The sequence below is a fragment of the Heloderma suspectum genome, chromosome 2 (genome assembly GCF_057233095.1).
Source record: "Heloderma suspectum isolate Gila_16-S chromosome 2, 16-S_ref, whole genome shotgun sequence".
NCBI lineage: Eukaryota > Metazoa > Chordata > Lepidosauria > Squamata > Helodermatidae > Heloderma > Heloderma suspectum.
The window spans coordinates 315,434,368-315,452,888 of NC_139459.1; the positions used below are offsets into that span (position 1 = coordinate 315,434,368).

The window sequence follows — 18,521 nt, forward strand, 5'->3', positions numbered from 1 at the left end:
ATAAACTACATGATATTCCTCCAAGACTGCCCTCAGCAGCAATGAAATGAAGATTATTGTGGGTTGGTGATGTTTGTTTTAAGGGGAATTTTTAGGTTCTTCACTCACCTGGGAAACTTCTTAACCCAGGATTTATAGCTGTAGGAGGAAAAAGAGACACCCAGAATTGTTAAACACAGGATGGCGGCATCCTCTTCTAGATGACTGTCCCCATCTTTCTCCACTGCAAGCTCATTTACCACACCCTGAGTGTAAGAAAATTGCTGCCCTTACCCCAAAGTGCTGATAAATCCATTGGTTGAACCTTCTGCGTACAAAGAACAAATGTCTCCAATATGCAAGAAGCTTGACATCTTGTCGGACATCTCTGGCTTGGTGGCTCTAAAGGAGGGAAAAGAAACCCATCAGTACTTATTAGGCAGGGGCATCTCCCACGTTATATTCTAACGATAGCTAATAAAAGTGAAGTTTTGCCACCAACTGCATTAGCTGCATCAAAAATACATTTTCATTGAAAAATGTAAACTGACCATTTATCTGAAGTTAAAAAATAACAAATTAAATTGTCATTAGGCACTACGCACCTCAGCTTAAATAAGTCATGAGCAAACTAGACATTAGAAGCTTGTAAGAAGCTTATTAGAAGCTTCTTCTTGATAGGTAGGATCTAGAATAAATTGCATTAGTTCTCATTAATTTCAGTGGGATTTAGTCATGATTAACTTTTCACATTTAGTACATCTAAGACAGCAATCCTATGGTCCCTGGGTGAGTATCCCAGGGACAATAGGATGGCTCAAGAAACCCCTCCGAGGTCAGAGACAGCACTCTGACCTCAGAAGGGGGAGCTGGAGATCCAACACCTGAGTGCTCTCCCTCACAGCCAGTGTGGAAAGAACCATACCGGCTGCTTCTCCAAGGTCAGAAAAGCGACCTCAGAGGAGGAAGAAAGGGGGGTGTTCTGGTGGGCGAGGGGGGGGAGGAGACCGGAGTGGCCAAGATACAAATTATCCTTAATGGGCAGGATCCGTCTAACAAAAATACAGGAGATCAGAGGATGCGGAGACAAAGATTGCCTCTGCTGCTCCTCCCACCCTGCTGCCTTCAGTAAACAAAATAAAGTTTACTTTTGTTCAGTAAACAAAATTAAGTGCATTATTTAGACAGAAACATGGGGTTGTTTGCGCGACATGACAGCCCACCATGGGTTATTTAACCCATGGGAGCTGTGGCATGTGTAGGGTGTGTGCAGCTGCCGTTCTGAATATGCAGTCCCAGCTCAGGGGTTACCATGTCATGCGAACCCAGTGAGCATAGGTTAAGTGAGGGTAAAACAACCCTCATATAACTTATGGTCTGTTTTAGGGTTATGTGAGGGTTGTTTAACGCATAACCCATGGTTGCCAGATTCGCATAACCCACGCTTGCTGACACGACAATCCCCCAAGTGGGAGATACATATTCAACGACGAGCTATGGTGTGTTGTCTGAACCCAGTCTCATACAGTCACAATCTTAAGGACTAGCAGCGCATTTGGATATCAAGTTCAACTTTACAGCAACACTACAGTATACACAGGAATTATGATTTCCTAATGCTCTAGATTGTCTATCTTAAATACAAAGCTTCATACTATACATTTTGAGAGAGTAAAACCTTGCTCTAAAGCCATTTCACTCATTCCAAAAGAGAACATATTTAACTGGAGTTTTGCTTCAGTTTTCCCTTTAAATTTCCAGTTTCTCCATCAGAAAATTTGAAAAAAGTCCTCAGAATAAAAGCAACATATTCCGAATTTTTCCAGGTGTTTTCCAGGTCTTTGCATCTCGACCCACTATTTAGCAAATAAAATTCTGGCAGGTAACATGTATGAGGGAGGTTCTTAACAATTCTATGGACTAATCAGTTTCACGTACTTAAAATGACACATTATGGGACCTCCTGAAGACGAAGCTTTTCATATAATATTGACCACCATTTTCCAAACTTTTGTTTGAATAACAGAGTGCCTTTATTAAATAAAAAGAGCCAGATTTCTTCATTTATGCGTCTTTGCACATCTGTCACCAATTTCAGTTGGATGCGGTTTCTCAGCTAGTGAAATAGTTTCCAGCTCGATGGCCTGCCTACAGCGGTGGAAGTTGAAAGTTGTTTATCTTCCAAGGAAACACACTGAAATGGGTGAACTGATTAGTTCACATGACATGACAGCCTACACTATGAACTCCAGTGTTTTACCACAGTGATCCAGAATTGCTCTTGGGCGTGGTCTTCCTCCACTATAATAGTAAGGCAGGCTGAACATCAACGGAATTGTTGTTGTTCAGTCGTACTGATGCTTAAAAAAACATGCATTCTGAGCGGAATCCTAGGTTGATTGTACATCAGTTTTGACAAAGTATGTCAGCATAGTATTGTCCAGTACCACACTGTTCTTGGACTCTGAGTACTGATTATTATAAGCCCTTCCCATATTTTGTCGTTGCTGTAGCAAAGTTGATATGGGATCTGCAGGAAGAACAGGCTCTCCATTTCACTGCTTTCTCAAGAATAGTAAAAACAGCTTGCCAATATCAACAGTTAAAAAAAAAACAGTGCTTCAGTAGAGACTTCTATAAAGAAAAAAACAAATCTAGAATTCAACAACTGAATCAACAGAATTTGAAGTATATTATATATAAGGGGAAATTTCTAAGTGTAACTGTATAGGAAGCACAAAAACATACTGCAGTAGGGCATGTATGAATAATGCAGCTACATAGGGAGGGCTAACTATGTGCATCTTTCTCATCCAGTCATCAATATCCCAGAGTGGTACCAAATGCATGGGATGAAAAAAAAAAGACAGGTTCTCCCACCCTTGTGTACAGATTCACATGTGCATCCATACAGCATGGAATCGCACCACCAGAAAGCAGCTCCCACACTACTGGCAGCACTTATACAGCTCTTCCCTGGTTTCTGTCTTATTAAGACGTGTACACATGGGCAAACCAAGAGAACAGCAGAGATGCATTACTAAGTGTTGTTAACATAGTATTAATAAAAGTTATCTGGAACTTAATGTAGCAGTGGAATTCAGTGTATTTCTTGCAATGTAAACCCAGCCTTCAATCCTTTCACTTTGCTCCTGAAAATTGCATGAAAAAACCCCAATAGGTAGACTTAACATTACAAAAAAGAAAAGAAACAAGAATCAAATATATGGGCTTTAGAGTTCTGAAGCATTAAAACAAAAATGAAAGAAGTGGATTTGACCACTGTTGCTACTGCATGAGCGTTCCCTATGCAGGGTTTTAGAAACATAGTCACATAGCTTTGCTTATTCATTTTCAGTTTTTAACCACACAGAAACCTGTGACTAAAGAATTTCAGGAACAAGCCTACTGTTTTTCAGAAGTGTGGCCAAGCCCTCAAACACCTCTTCCCCCCCAACCCCTGCACTCCCAACTATAGCTCAAACAGACGTGCAAGCATTGAGATTATTTCTCTCTTGGGGAAAATACCTTCAATAGCAGGAAATTTTGCACCGGCTGCAAAACACAGCCCTGACATTGTAAATAGGATAACTGTTCCCATTTAGTTGAACATTAACTCATTTACAAAGGTCCCAATCAAGCTTATTAAACCAACTACGGGATCAGCCAAGGACAGTGTTTAAAAAACAGTCAACACTACACACACACACACAGACTCTTTAGACCTGCTTGCAATCCGCTTCAATTGTTGTTACGCTAAAAGGCTCTCAACACCAAGAGAGGGACCAAAACTTGGACTACCAAGTAAACTTCCAACATACAGCCTCCATCAGAAGCCAGTCAGCCAGATCGGTATGGTGCTAATCTTGCAATAATTCCACCCTCACAAGCAGGCACGAACCTTGGTCTTACACACTTCCCCAATGCATAGCAGTTAGAAACTTCTGGCCATCATTTGCCCACAGACCAGGATTAAACCATGGTTTGTGCAAACTACATGATGATGGGTTTAAATGGAATGACAAACTATTATGTATTTAAGAAAAAAATTACACCACGTTTCATTAAAAAAAATGAAATTCCAAAGAGGTCCACAAAGTAAAATCATCATAAAATACAATAAAACAGTAATAAAATAAATTCTTATTTAAAATAACACACACCAAGGTTGGCTGGCAGTGCGAGTGGTCAGGAAAATGCCGGAGCAAACAAATATGTCTTTAGTTGTCAGCAGAAACACTCCATATAGCAGCTTGCCTGATCTTAATGGGAGATCATTCCACATGGTAGGCACCACAATGGAGAAAGTTATCCTCTGCAGCACGACCAAGTGACATCAGTTGGCCATAGTATAGTAAATAAGCATGGCCTCCCCCTCAGAACATAAAGACTGAGGTGGCCTATACAGGAGAAGAGTGTCTCTTAGATAACCTGGTCCTGAGTTCAGGGCCTTATAAACCAGCAAAAACACCTTGAACATGGCTTGATAGTTAATTGGCAGCCAGTGCAGAACTTTCAGCACAGGAGCCATATGTAGACAGTACAAAGTTCCACTTAGCAATTTAGCTGCAGCTACTGAACCAATCTCAAGGGCAGTCCCACGTAAAGTGCACTATAGTAGTCCAATCTTGAGATTACCAATGCATGGATTGCTATTCATTTATTACAGTGCTATATTGCCCAAGAGCCAAAGCACAACAAACATTTTTAATTGCCAGACACGAAGAGAAGAACTGAGCATACAAGGTAGGGACTTGTGCCTGCTCATTTTCAGAATGCTAAACCATGGTCCTTGCTCTGGGTTCAGCTGTATTAAAACCCTAGCTCTGGTTCCAGTAACTTTTAGTTGTGTGCTTCACAAGTGAATTAATATACATGGCTGTCTAAGGGGAGGGCCCTGTAAGACCTTCCTTATTTGTTTGTTTCATTTTTATACTGCCTGATAACCAAAGCTCTCTGGGCGGTTCACAAAAATTAAAACCACAAAGCACACCATAAAACAATATGAAAGCTTAAAACCACAATATAACAGTACAACTGGAATAAAACCTAGCAGCTGTGCAGAGATTTAAAATACAGATTTAAAACACCAGAGCTAAAAGATTAGTAAGTTAAAATGCTAAAATACTGGGAGAATAAAAAGGTCTGCACCTGGTGCCGGAAGGAGAACAATGTAGTCACCAGGCAAACTTCTCTAGGGAGCTCATGCCACAGCCGGGGGACCACGGCAGAGAAGGCCCTCTTCTTGGTAGCCACCCACCTCACTTCCTTTGGCAGGGGCTCACAGAGAAGGACCGCTGAGGATGATCTTAGGATCTGGGCAGGCACATATGGGAGGAGGCGGCCCTTCAGATAACCTGGACCCTTTAAGTCCAGGGTCTAAAATTAGCTACTTGCACCACTGAATATACTAGCTATTCTCCTCCTAGAAGACTACTTTAGTGCAGTTTTACTTTGGGACACAGATTTCACTCTCCCCCCTGCCCCAGTGACTGAGCTTTGGGGAATGCAGAAGGTCACAGTTACTCACTTCCCAAGACAACAAGAATCTTTCTTGGTGAGTTATCAGCAGGGTTTGACATGCTGAGAGAAATAAACATTTTTAGAATTGTGAGTCTGAAATATTAACAAAAATTTGAAAGTTGATCTACTATGTAATGTATTACATAGATCTATTATAGATCCCCACCCCCACCCCCCAGTTTTCCATGAACTTGTAGGATGGCTCCTCTTCAAGTAGGTTATATGGTACAACACAGACTACTTCATAGCGCCCAAAGCTCAGACTTTTTGCATCCTCCAAATGCAATGAACCAAAAGGCTAGTAAATGATGTGACTGAACATTATATTCTGCAAGTGAAGATGTTTAGGATTAAGATGTTAATTTACAAATTTCTGCCAGTGCTGCTGAAGATCAATACAAAAGGCTCTTTGGTTTTAATGGAAGAGTTGTTTAGATAGTATGCTTCACTTTTGGTTTAGGAACATTTCTACACCAGGCTAAACCCCCACAACTTTACCAGGGCTTTTGCTTCGATTTTAAAGACACGATGGGCTCCCTTTATATGCGCTTCCCTTCCCGCCCCCTTTCCCCCTTATCTGCATTGTTCTATATGTTTCATTATACAGCCACTAGATAGTGCTGTGGCCTAGCACCGCTTATTGCCAGATTTTAGGGATGGGCGGATCGTTCCACAGGGGAATCCGCCCGCGGGGGGAGGCGATCCATCCTTCCCCCCGGAATCCGTCCAGGCCGGCTCCACTCCGCGTCAATAGGCTATTTTTTTTGCGTAGACTATCACGTCAAAAAGGAAAGAAAGATTCCTCCTGTGCAACTACCGGGTCATTACTGACCCCTAGAGGGATGCCGCTTGCACTGGTGTTTTCGTGGCAGACTATAGCAGGGTGGTTTGCCATTGCCTGCCCCAGTCATGACTACCTTTTCCTCCAGCAAGCTAGGTACTCATTTTACCGACCTCGGAAGGATGGAAGGCTGAGTCGACCTGAGCCGGCTACCTGGGACCCAGCTTCCGCTGGGATCGAACTCAGATTGTGGGGAGAGTTTCGGTTGCAATACTGCTGCCTACCACTCTGCGCCACACGAGGTCCACGTCAAAAAACAGGGACGCAAATGCGTAATGGATACCATTTGCGGCTGTAAAGCTGGCAGATTAACCTAAATGCAGCTGTAAATGGCTGCATTTAGGCTAATCTACCAGCTTTACAGCTGCAAATGGTGGTCGGCTCTGCAGGATCGACTTCAAGCGGGATCCGACCCGGACAGATTCCACGGGGAGGTGGAGGTGAGTGCTCCGTTCTACCATGGACTCATTGGAGACCGTGGTGGAATTCTCTGCCATCCCTACCAGATTTCCTCTTTCCACGAGGGAATACAACGGGCTGTTATTTGATAGCTCATTATCTCCGATCTTTTAAAAATGGGATAAAGGTTCTTTACTGCGGGAGACGCCCTGGAGGTTCACAATGTCGTATAAAGGACCCGCAAACCTCCATAAGTACCCAATCTCAATAGCAGGATAATAGCCCCATGTTGAGAAGCCCTAGGTCTCCTCTGATATAAACAAAATAGTTTATATCATGATTTATTTATATGAACACCACAGAGATGTGTTATATGTGGGCTTCTTTAAAAAATTGTGTGCATTATGCAATTGTATGGAATTCGGCACCCTGAGCTCTTGTGGCTATGAAAACAGGCACTGCTCACACATAGTCAAACCTAATCTCAAAAAATGGAGGCAAAGGAGAAGGCGGATAACATTATTTTCACTGGTAAAAATGTGTGTTCCTACATAGAGTTTTATTTTTTTGGTTTTGCAATTTCTATGATTTGCAGATTTGTACAGATACGTGTATCTTTGCTTATTTTGGTTAATTAGTTGTAGGTCAGTTTTCCGTTGTACAGAATTCTGTGGAAAGGTTTTAAGCACATATTATAAACAGTCCTGATAATGATTAAAACTATGCCATATGTGAAAATTAGACACACTACACAGTTTCACTAGAGGTAATCATGATTACCATAAAGCCATGGCAATCACCTGATACATCTGGTGTCTTTTAGACACACCCACAGCCATGTGTAGACTGCTGTTCCATGAACTTGTGACTATATGATGCAGTCATCTGGGAGGGGGCAATATGTTTAGCTCCACCTACATTATTTCATCGTGAACCATATGCGACCCCCAACTGTGATGGCAGCACATCACAGGAAACCTTTTTCCACACATATGTATAAAATGGAATCATTATTCAAAGTATATTCAACAATAGCCTTTCTTTCATCCAAAATACTGAGGTGCAAAATCTGTCCTTTGAAGACCCAGTTCACATGTAGTAATGAACTATGGGTTAACCCATAGTTAGTCAGGGCTGTACCTCTCCTGCACGCTTGCCACTTCCGCTTTGCTTCCTGCTTACAACAAACCATGCGTTCAAACTCTGGGTTGTTTGTCCTACAAGCAACCCAGAGTTCTGGGTTCGGACATCACAATGAACCTGGGGCATTCCTGAGTTGTTTTGTAAGCAGGAAGCAAAGTAGAAGTGGCAAGTGGTCATAAGACTGCTTGCTCACTCACTCCCTACTAACCATGGGTTGATTAACCCCTGAATCATCATTACGTGGGAAGCAAGTTGTTATCTCTTTCTTGCCAGGAAATAGGCTTTTCTCCTGGATCCATAGTTTTACAGATGTTTTCTGTTAAAGTTTCATAACCCTATCTTTCCTACCTTTCTAAAAAGGGAAAACTCTACAAAATAGGACTGTCGATGTGCTTGTGACCACAAGGGAAGGAAAGAATGCCATATTTGTTTTTCGACAAAAGTGCTGCCATGATTTTAACAGCTGACTGACTGGCAAAGCTTTTCCTGTTACAGCCATCTGCAAGCATCTGCTTATTGTGAACTTAAAGACACAGGACCTCTATCCACAAAATAAATAATTTTTAAATGGCTGATCCTTATATAATAAAAATGGCACCATCCATAAATAGAGAGCAGAAGGTTGATGAACAATAATTTGAGAGTAATTCCTATACACATTTTAGGAGATGTCAGTTTCCTTTTAGTCTGTAATTGCAATAAACTTAGTAGAAACTGAGGCTCTAGAAGTTATTTCAAGCTTTCATTAATGGCCTTACGAACCTTTAAAAGAAGCAACTGAAATTGTTCTGAACTCAGAACAATGTTCTTAGCAGCATTTTGTATCAGGTGCTCTACTTCATTCCCTGAAAATAATTATTTTATGTGCATGTCTGTGAAATAGAAAACTGTCAACAAGCATTTTACCAGCTTTTTTACCATAGAGAAATTTAAAGCACTTACAATTATTATCCCAAATTGTTCTTGTCTGCCTGAATAGATGGGGAGGGGGGAATGCAAGAAGCATTCCAATATTAACATTTTCGCAACGTGGGAAAAGATAGCTTGCAATGTGGGGAAAAATATGTTACATATCCACTGGTGACAGGAAGGATGGGATCCAAACATGCAAAAGCCACACTCAACCCTACTACATTATTATCCAGCATTCTAGAATTAAAGAAAGCATTATCAGGATCTGATATCATTATCAGAATTCTATTGCTACCAGTTGCTTCAGTACTTGCACCATCATACATACTAAAAGAAATCTCAGTTCTCCCAGTGTTGATCCTTACATACTCAAAACAGCATCATCCATACAGAAGAAGGTGTTATCAGCAGGCATGGGGGAACCTGGGGGTTTGCAGAAGTACAAAACATAGTTTTTTCTAAGGGGGTTAACCCCAAAAACAGCCCAATGAAGACTGAGAGTGCTCATTGGTCACGAAATGCCGACTGACTGTTAGGGGAGGGAAAAGGGATGGAAGGGGGAATTGAATCTAGTATCTTGGAAAAGGGCATGGCTGACTGGCTGGAACAGTGAACAGCAATATTGTGTGTCCCACTCATCACAAATCATTTTTTTCAAAAAGATTACATTAACATTCCCACACAAAGCCACCATAAACAAACAAAAACATAACTAGCAGGACTCGATTCAGGGTACCCCAGTATCCCTTATTCCTGAAAGTTTGATCCAAGGCTAGTTTTCTTAGAACTGTCTTGGGAACCTGACCACAGTCCATCTAGTATCTAACCCATTCTAGTTTTCTTAGAACTGCCTTGGGAATCTGACCACAGTCCACATACCGCCTAGTCCATTCTAGCCCCACATTCTTCTTCTACAGCAGACCCCTTTTGGAGATGACAAGCAGGATTAGATTGTTCCTGAGTCTAGAGGTTCCACTTAGCTACCATGGTTTATAGCCATTAATAGCCCTATTCTTGATAAACATGCCTAATTTTTTAAAAACGCTTTCCAAGCCATAGACATCACCACATAAGGGTGGTGGTGATGAGTTCCATACACGTATTATATATGCTATATGAAATGTTTCCTTTTGTCCATCCTGCAAACACTGCCAATCAAATTAAATAAGATGACCCTGGTAGGATTTCAAAAGGCAGTTCTTCATTTGCACATCATACCTATCAGACAGGTGGGAGGAAAGGAGAGAGAATGGCATACACACTCAAGATCCTGTACTAATATATAGTATTATATATTATATATTATATAATATATAATATTATATATTATATTATATATAGTAACTCCCTTCTGCTATCAGATCAATGTCAACTCGGACCGGAGTAACTCACCAGGTTCTCTGGAGGACTTCCTTCCAAGCTCTACAATCAAATATTTTTTTAAACAAGAGATGACAGGAATGTCAAGAACCATGTAAATGCAAAGATAACAGCCTATCCCTAAATATGGGAACAGCTATGTCCTTATTATTACAAGAAGTTAGGGAATGGAAAGAGCTTCATACATTATGTCTACTAATTATATGCAGTCATGGTGATTTATTTAGCAGGTATATTATACACATTAACTAATTATGGATAAAATATCATTAAACATAAGAAAAATCACAGAAGAGCAAAGAGACTTGACAAAGATCATATAGAGATACTGAGGTAGTATTTCACACTGTGACCTGAATTATCCCTGCCTAGCATATAGTCTCCCCTTCATGGATCACTGCCTTGTTGTGGCGATGGGGTTTGTGTAACTCAGTGAAGCCATAAGCTATGCCATGCAGGACCACCCAAGACGGACAGGTCATGGCGGAGAGTTCTGACAAAGTGTGGTCCACTGGAGAAGGAAATGGCAACCCACTCCAGTATTCTTGCCAAGAAAACCCCATGGAACGTATCACAAGGCGAAAAGAGATGATACCGGACGATGAGCCCCTCAGGTTGGAAGGTGGGAGGAGCAGAGGGTATTTCCAAGTAGCGCCGCAAAGAGTGAAGCGGCTGGGCCAAAGCCGAAAGGGCACTCACCTGTGGATACGTCTGGTGGTGAAAAGAAAGTCCGATGCTGTAAAGAACAATATTGTTTAGGAACCTGGAATGTAAGATTAATGATTCAAGGTAAGCTGGAGGTGGTCAAACATGAGATGGCAAAACTGAACACAGACATCTTGGGAATCAGCGAACTAAAATGGACAAGCATGGGCGAATTTAATTCAGGTGACCATTATATCTACTACTGTGGGCAAGAATCCCTTAGAAGAAATGGAGTAGCACCCATAGTCAATAAAAGGGTGGGAAAAGCAGTACTGGGGTACAATCTCAAAAACGATAGAATGATCTCAGTACGAATCCAAGGCAAACCATTCAACATCACAGTAATTCAAGTCTATGCCCCAACCACTGAGGCTGAAGAAGCTGAGGTTGATCAGTTCTATGAAGACCTACAACACCTTCTAGAACTAACACCAAAAAAAGATGTCCTTTTCATCATAGGGGATTGGAATGCTAAAGTCAAGAAATAATCGGGATAACAGGCAAGCATGGCCTTGGTGTACAAAATGAAGCAGGACAAAGGCTAATAGAGTTTTGCCAAGAGAACACGCTGATCATAGCAAACACTCTTTTCCAACAGCACAAGAGGCGACTCTACACATGGACATCACCAGATGGTCAATATCGAAATCAGATTGATTATGTCCTTTGCAGCCAAAGATGGAGAAGCTCTATACAGTCAGTAAAAACAAGACCTGGAGCTGACTGTGGCTGAGATCATGAGCTTCTTATAGCAAAATTTCGGCTTAAATTGAAGAATGTAGGGAAAACCACTAGACCATTCAGGTATGACCTAAATCATATCCCTTATGAATATACAGTGGAGGTGACGAACAGATTTAAGGGATTAGACCTGATAGACAGAGTGCCTGAAGAACTATGGACGGAGGTCCGTAACATTGTTCAGGAGGCAGCAACAAAATCCATCCCAAGAAAAAGAAATGCAAGAAAGCAAAGTGGCTGTCTGATGAGGCTTTACAAGTAGCTGAGGAAAGAAGGGAAGCGAAAAGCAAGGGAGAAAGGGGAAGATATATCCCACTGAATGCAGAGTTCCAGAGAATAGCAAGGAGAGACAAGAAGGCCTTCTTAAATGAACAATGCAAAGAAATCGAGGAAAACAACAGAATGGGAAAGACTAGAGATCTCTTCAAGAAAATCGGAGATCTCAAGGGAACGTTTTGTGCAAAGACGGGCATGATAAAGGACAAAGAAGGCAGGGACCTAACAGAAGCAGGTGAGATTAAGAAAAGGTGGAAAGAATACACAGAAGAACTATACAGGAAAGATCTTAATGTCCCTGATAGCCATGTTAGTGTGGTCACTGAACTTGAGCCGGACATCCTAGAAAGTGAAGTCAAGTGGGCCTTAGGAAGCATTACTAACAACAAAGCTCGCGGAGATGACAGTATTCCAGCTGAGCTATTTAAAATCCTAAAAGACGATGCTGTTAAAGTGCTGCACTCAATATGGCCACAAGACTGGAAAAGGAGGGCAATGCCAAAGAGTGTTCAAACTACCGCACAATTGCACTCATTTCACATGCCAGCAAGGTGATGCTCAAAATCCTACAAGCTAGGCTTCAGCAGTATGTGAACCGAGAACTACCAGAAGTACAAGCTGGGTTTTGAAGAGGCAGAGGAACTAGAGATCAAAATCGCCATCATTCGCTGGATCACGGAGAAAGCAAGAGAATTCCAGAAAAACGCCTATTTCTGCTTCATTGACTACACTAAAGCCTTTGATTGTGTGGGTCACAACAAACTTTGGCAAATTCTTAAAGAGATGGGAGTACCAGACCACCTTACCTGTCTCCTGAGAAACCTGTACGAGGGTCAAGAAGCAACAGTAAGAACCAGACATGGAACAACCGATTGGTTCAAAATTGGGAAAAGAGTATGACAAGGCTGCATATTGTCGCCCTGCTTATTTAACTTATATGCAGAGTACATCATGAGAAACGCCAGGTTGGATGAATCCCAGGTCGGAATTAAGATTGCCGGGAGAATTATCAAGAACTTCAGATACGCAGACGATACCACCCTAATGGCAGAAAGCGAAGAGGATCTAAAGAGCCTCTTGTTGAGGGAGAAGTGGAGAGTGGAAAAGCTGGTTTGAAACTCAACATTAAAAAAACTAAGATCATGGCATCTGGCCCCATCACTTCCTGGCATATAGAAGGGGAAGAAATGGAGGCAGTGACAGATTTTATTTTCTTGGGCTCCAAGATCACCACAGATGGTGACTGTAGCCATGAAATTAAATTTCCTCCTTGGGAGGAAAGCTATGGCAAACCTAGATAGCATAGTAAGAAGCAAAGACATCACCTTGCCGACAAAGGTCCACATAATCAAAGCTATGGTTTTCCCAGTAGTAATGTATTGCTGTGAGAGCTGGACTATAAGGAAGGCTGAGCCAAGAATTGATGCTTTCGAACTGTGGTGCTGGAGAAGATTCTTACAAGTCCCCTGGACTGCAAGGAGGTCAAAGAAGGCCTGGCGTGCTATGGTCTATGGGGTCACGAAGAGTCGGACACAACTTAAAGACTGAACAACAACAAGCATATAGTCTACACCAGGCTTCCACAATCTGGTGCCCTCCAAATGCTTTCAGAGTACAAACCCCATCATTCCCATGCTGGCTGGGAATTATTGTGGTTGTAGTCCAAATACATCTGGAGGGCACCAATTTGGGGAAGACTGTTCTTCATAGCTTGTTCTATTTCTGCTGGACATGGGGAAAGGACACAGAGGTATTAAGATCAATGAGGTTCTATCTCATGGACAGTGGAAGTGCGCGTTGGCTTCTTTTTGCAGCTAGAAACTGGCCCCTTCTTAAAAGGGAAGTCAAGCTTTCAGTAGATCCCCAGTCCTGCAGCACACTCCCTGAAGCATATGGCACTTACAGCCATGGAGTTATGCACCAATGCCAACTATATTTACTCAGAAGCAAGTTTCACCAGTTTCATAGCAAACAATAAAAGTAACAGCCATAACAACAGTTCTTTTAAAGCGAGAGATAGCTTGCTTACAGCGCCATCTATACTATTCTATTTAAAAGTCAATCGCTCCGGGAGAGAGTGCAGGACCGGAAGGCCTGGCGTGCTATGGTCCATGGGGTCACGAAGAGTCAGACACAACTGAACGACTGAACAACAACAACAACTGATGTCAGTACTGTACTGACTCAACACAGCTTCAAATTCTTTAAGCTTGTTTTTCCTTCAATAGCCTACCACAAATTGTAAATTACAAGCAGCAGTGATAGATTATCCATTTGGTTATGCACTAGGTTCCAACCTAGTTTTCATGACCCTAAATAATCCACAATGAACTGTACACAAATCCTGCTTTGATAGGACCAAACAGAGATGTACATTTTGATGGTAATTAAGGCCTATTTTCTCACTGAGGTGGTATTCCTGTGACTGTACCTCTTCTCTCCACAGACAACTAGATTTCAGGGAGGAGGGTTCAAATTTAGATTTCACCCTCCCCCCAACATCAGTTTTCTCTGTGGAAGGAATTTTTTAACATGTGTACCCCCACCTGCAGTCTGAAGTGGTACAGTCCAGCTACTGCATTACCACTTCAGTGAGACAAAGCCCCCCGTGAAACACAGCCAATAAACCTAACTGACAGACACATCTGTCTACAGATCCCCACTGGAGATACCCTGTCAGGCTCATCATTTTATAATTTGGGGAGCAAGACTGATGTAGCATGCAGTCTCCTTAATTCCATTAAGAATAGAGAGTGCTTACTCAAATTAATACCGGCTGGCTAAGAAAATGAACCAGTAACCTTAAAAAAAAGAGAGAGGGAGGGAGAAATACCACTTGGTAAGGAAGCAGTCTTGCCAAAAACTTTGTAATAATATTAAAAATGAACAAAGGGCATGCCAACAAGGATAAACAAGAACAAGACAGTGGATATGATTCATCTTCATATACAAGGTCCAAAGATGTGTACACAGTGATCTTGTCATCCATTTGCAGCCAAAGGCTAGGCTTTTACTATATGTGCTGTCTCAAAGCCAGCCAAATCTGATCCCCAATGCATCACCCTTCATATTCATTTTTCATTTGCCAAATAATGCTTGCTAAAATTAATATTGTGCTATTAGGTCAGCTCACATTCCACTGAAAAAAGCACCATATGTTATCTTAATCCAATATTTCTGCATTCCCAAACTACTTTACCCCATTCACCATGCCCAACTACACCCAATGCCTTCCCCCTTCCCCAAAGCACCTCATTTTAGACGCAGCTTTAGATGCAGTTTCAGATTCCTGGAGGTAAATCTGGGAACAGTTCCTTGCCGTTTCAAATCCGTGCAGGTAATATACAGTTCTTCCTGCACCAGATGTCTTCACTTGGTAGAGGCTGAAGATGCTTTTAATGCAGGTGAATCTAGTTTCTCCCCTTTTAGGGTTTCTTGTACAAACATCCAAGCTCCAAAATGAAGTATCAGGAAGACTGTATAAAACAGATGTACAGCATCACGCAAGCAGCACGAGCTTTATGAAGAGGGCCATGGGTGGCCAGAGGACCTAGTTTCAGAACGGGGAAGAAGAATCCCCATTAGGATTTTAAAAATAATTATAAAGTTCTAGTTTCTTGTTTTGGCCCACATAACTTTGCCCTAAGGCAGTGTTCACGACAGAGTACAAGTCACAGAGCTCCGGTTAAGCAGAGGCTCTCCAACATTTCACCAATTTGCACTTGACCTAAACACATTAAACTAGAAATAAGTTAACTGAAAAATTGGATTATTAAAGTACATTTCTTAAACCCAGGATGTCAGTTTAGGGCGGGGGGTGGGGTGGGGGAGTTAATTAACAGAGTTAATTTAACCTTTACTGTCTCAACAGTGACCAAAGATTGAAAAGTTATTTTAAGTCATATAGGATGAGTGAATTTCCAAAGAACTCTTCCAGCCAAGTCTAAAAGCTTAGGCACAGATCCCAATGAAACTGCCCAAGTGTCTGATTCCAGTGAGTTCTGCTCAACTTAGGGATGGACAAAAGGGACTTACCTTGTCCCGCAGCTTGCTTCGCGGTGGGGGGGAGGCGCTTTGCTTCTCCCCCCGAAGTTCAGGTGAGGGGGGGGAGGCGCCCTGCCTCGCCCGGCCGAAATTCAGGCCGGGGGGGAGGCACCCCATCCCTCGCCAGCGAAATTCAGGCCGGGTAGGAGCGCCCCGTCTACCCGGCTGCGAAAAAAAAAGTAAAACACACACACACACACACACACACACACACCCGTGATAGGCTATGTAAATTGTTACGTAGCCTATCACGGCTAGATTTCCAAAGTCAGCCGTGATAGGCTACATAAATCGTCACGTAGCCTATCACGGGTGACTTTGGGGAAAAAAAGCGTGTACACAAATGGCGGCTCCCATGGGGACCGCCATTTGCGTTCCTTATTTTGGCACGTCTAGTCTACGTAAAGATTTACGTAGACTACGGCGAAAATAAGGGCAATGCAAATAGCGTTCCCTTATTTTCGCCGTAGTCTACGTAAATCTTTACATAGACTAGACGTGCCAAAATAAGGAACGCAAATGGTGGCGCCCCATGGGCGCCGCGATTTGCGTATGCGCTTTTTTTTCCCCCCCAAAGTCACCTGTGATAGGCTACATGACGATTTACGTAGCCTATCACGGCTGACTTTGGAAATCTAGCCGTGATAGGCTACGTAAATCGTTACGTAGCCTATCACGGGTGGGTTTTTTTTTTTTTTTTTTTTGCAATGGCGGCAGCAGCAGCCGGTCGGGAGACCAGCCGCCACCCCCGCCCCCGACAAACCGCTGCCAAATCGCCGCCGGGACCCGCCGCCGAGAGGGACATTCGCCGAAGATAAGTCCCATCCCGGGGGGGTGGGGGGCCGGCAGAGAATTTCCCCAACACTTTCGGGGGGCCGAATGCGTCGGCGCTCGGCCTCCCGAAGATTCGTGGAGAAATTCTCCGCCAACCCTAGCTCAACTGGCCTAAAACTGGAGTTGTCAAGTTCTTTGTTAAAACCCAGAGTTACATTAAAATGATGGTCAGTTCACAGCCTACAACAGTGCATGCTAGTTGCCCAAACTTGGATAAAACAGATCCTCATCCAAAATGCCATAATGAGAAAGTAGTAATTTGGAAGATGCCATTTCCTCACATAATGTGCCAGACGTTTTCCAAGATGTTTTCTTGTTCATTAGGGCTGCTTCCGTGATTATAGTAGGAATCTATGAATTTCCCTACACAAATAAACACTGCAGGTGCCGGGGGGGGATCTTATTGGAAATTCCATATACCACATACACATCTTGTACACATATCTGAAATTCATGTTTTGGAACACCAATATTATGTTTTAGCATGTACAATATAGGTGCCCCAAATAGTCCTTAATCATCAGTAAACAACGTTTGTTAACCCACAAAATTTCATAATACGTCTTCAACAATACCACTTCAAGATTAGATATCTACAACCCTGTCCATGGTCAGACTTAGTTTATTTACTTCCACATATGTACAGTTGTGGTTAAAAGCCTATGAGAGCGAGAGAGCACACGCGAGAGAGATCTTCCCTCAAAGCATCACGAATTATGCTTAAAATTGTTTTTTATTTAGTTGCTGTGTTTGCAATTCAAATCCTAACACCCATATGAGCTAATTCTCTTTTTTAAAAGAGTGGCTGTCTTCTATTTTCAGTCCTCCATTACTATTCACAAGCAAGACATTCTAAACTAAAACGGTCTTATGGGCACAAATACCCATAACCTGCTTTAGCCTCTTTCTTGTTTGTCCCTATAGGATTTGAATATATACCACATATTTCTTGCTTATCTTCTGTCCAGATGCAATTTTTGCCATTTTGACAAAAAGCTAAGTGTAAAATTCTTTTAAAACACAGTAATTGTTTGGTGGAACATTCAAATCAAGATAAATGGTCAGCCAGATGCCTCCAGAAGTTCACAGGTATGGTAACCTTCTCTAGTTCCCTACCCCCCACTCTCACCAGACATCTAGTATTTACAGACTCACTGCCTCTGAACCTGCAGATTCCACAAAGCTGTCATGGCTAATTGCTGTTGATACACCTATCCTCTGTGAAAAGGTCTTATCCTTTCTGAAAGCTATGTGAGCTAGTAGCTACCATATTATGATAGCAAATACCACATCTCAGCCTTCTCCAACCTGATGCCCTCCAGATGGGTTGGACTACAGTTCTCAAAATCCTCCAGGCAGCATAAATAGCCAATGTTTTAAGGAAGCATGATGTAGTAGTAATGCGGGACTTCAATTTCCCCGATATTTGTTGGGAGACATATTCTGCAAAACATGGCCCCTCCAGGAAATTCCTGACTTGTGTGGCGGATAACTTCCTCCTACAGAAAGTAGAGGAAGGAACTAGAGGATCGGCTATCCTTGACTTGATCCTAACCAACAGAGATGACTTAGTGGATAAAGTAGCAGTTACAGGAACTCTGGGGGAAAGCGACCATGTTGCACTTGAGTTCTTGGTTCTAAGGGAAGCAAAAGCCGAGTGTAGTCAAACGAGTACCCTGGATTTTAGGAAAGCTGATTTTAATAAACTCAGAACAATGATCAGTAAGGTCCCATGGCAAGAGAC

The 18,521-nt window shown here is 42.3% G+C and overlaps 1 protein-coding gene across 12 annotated transcripts in view; it reads right to left on the minus strand.

Annotated features, from left to right (window-relative positions):
* Window positions 1–18,521, minus strand: part of ITPR1 (inositol 1,4,5-trisphosphate receptor type 1) — a 377,196-nt gene that overhangs the window by 334,451 nt on the left and 24,224 nt on the right. For 4 of the 12 annotated variants that reach the window (XR_014788558.1, XM_084840312.1, XM_084840313.1 and 1 more), the window contains exons 1-3: window positions 15,151–15,234; window positions 274–381; window positions 109–138 (exon numbers count right to left, since the gene is read on the minus strand). Coding sequence is in view for 11 of the 12 variants with exons in the window: in XM_084840312.1 (XP_084696438.1) it covers window positions 109–138; window positions 274–381; window positions 15,151–15,155 (143 nt within the window). In the remaining variant the exon portion in view is untranslated. Of the gene's footprint in view, window positions 1–108; window positions 139–273; window positions 382–15,150; window positions 15,390–18,521 lie in introns of those variants that run through there. The other 8 variants (XM_084840316.1, XM_084840314.1, XM_084840319.1 and 5 more) reach the window with 4 other exon arrangements.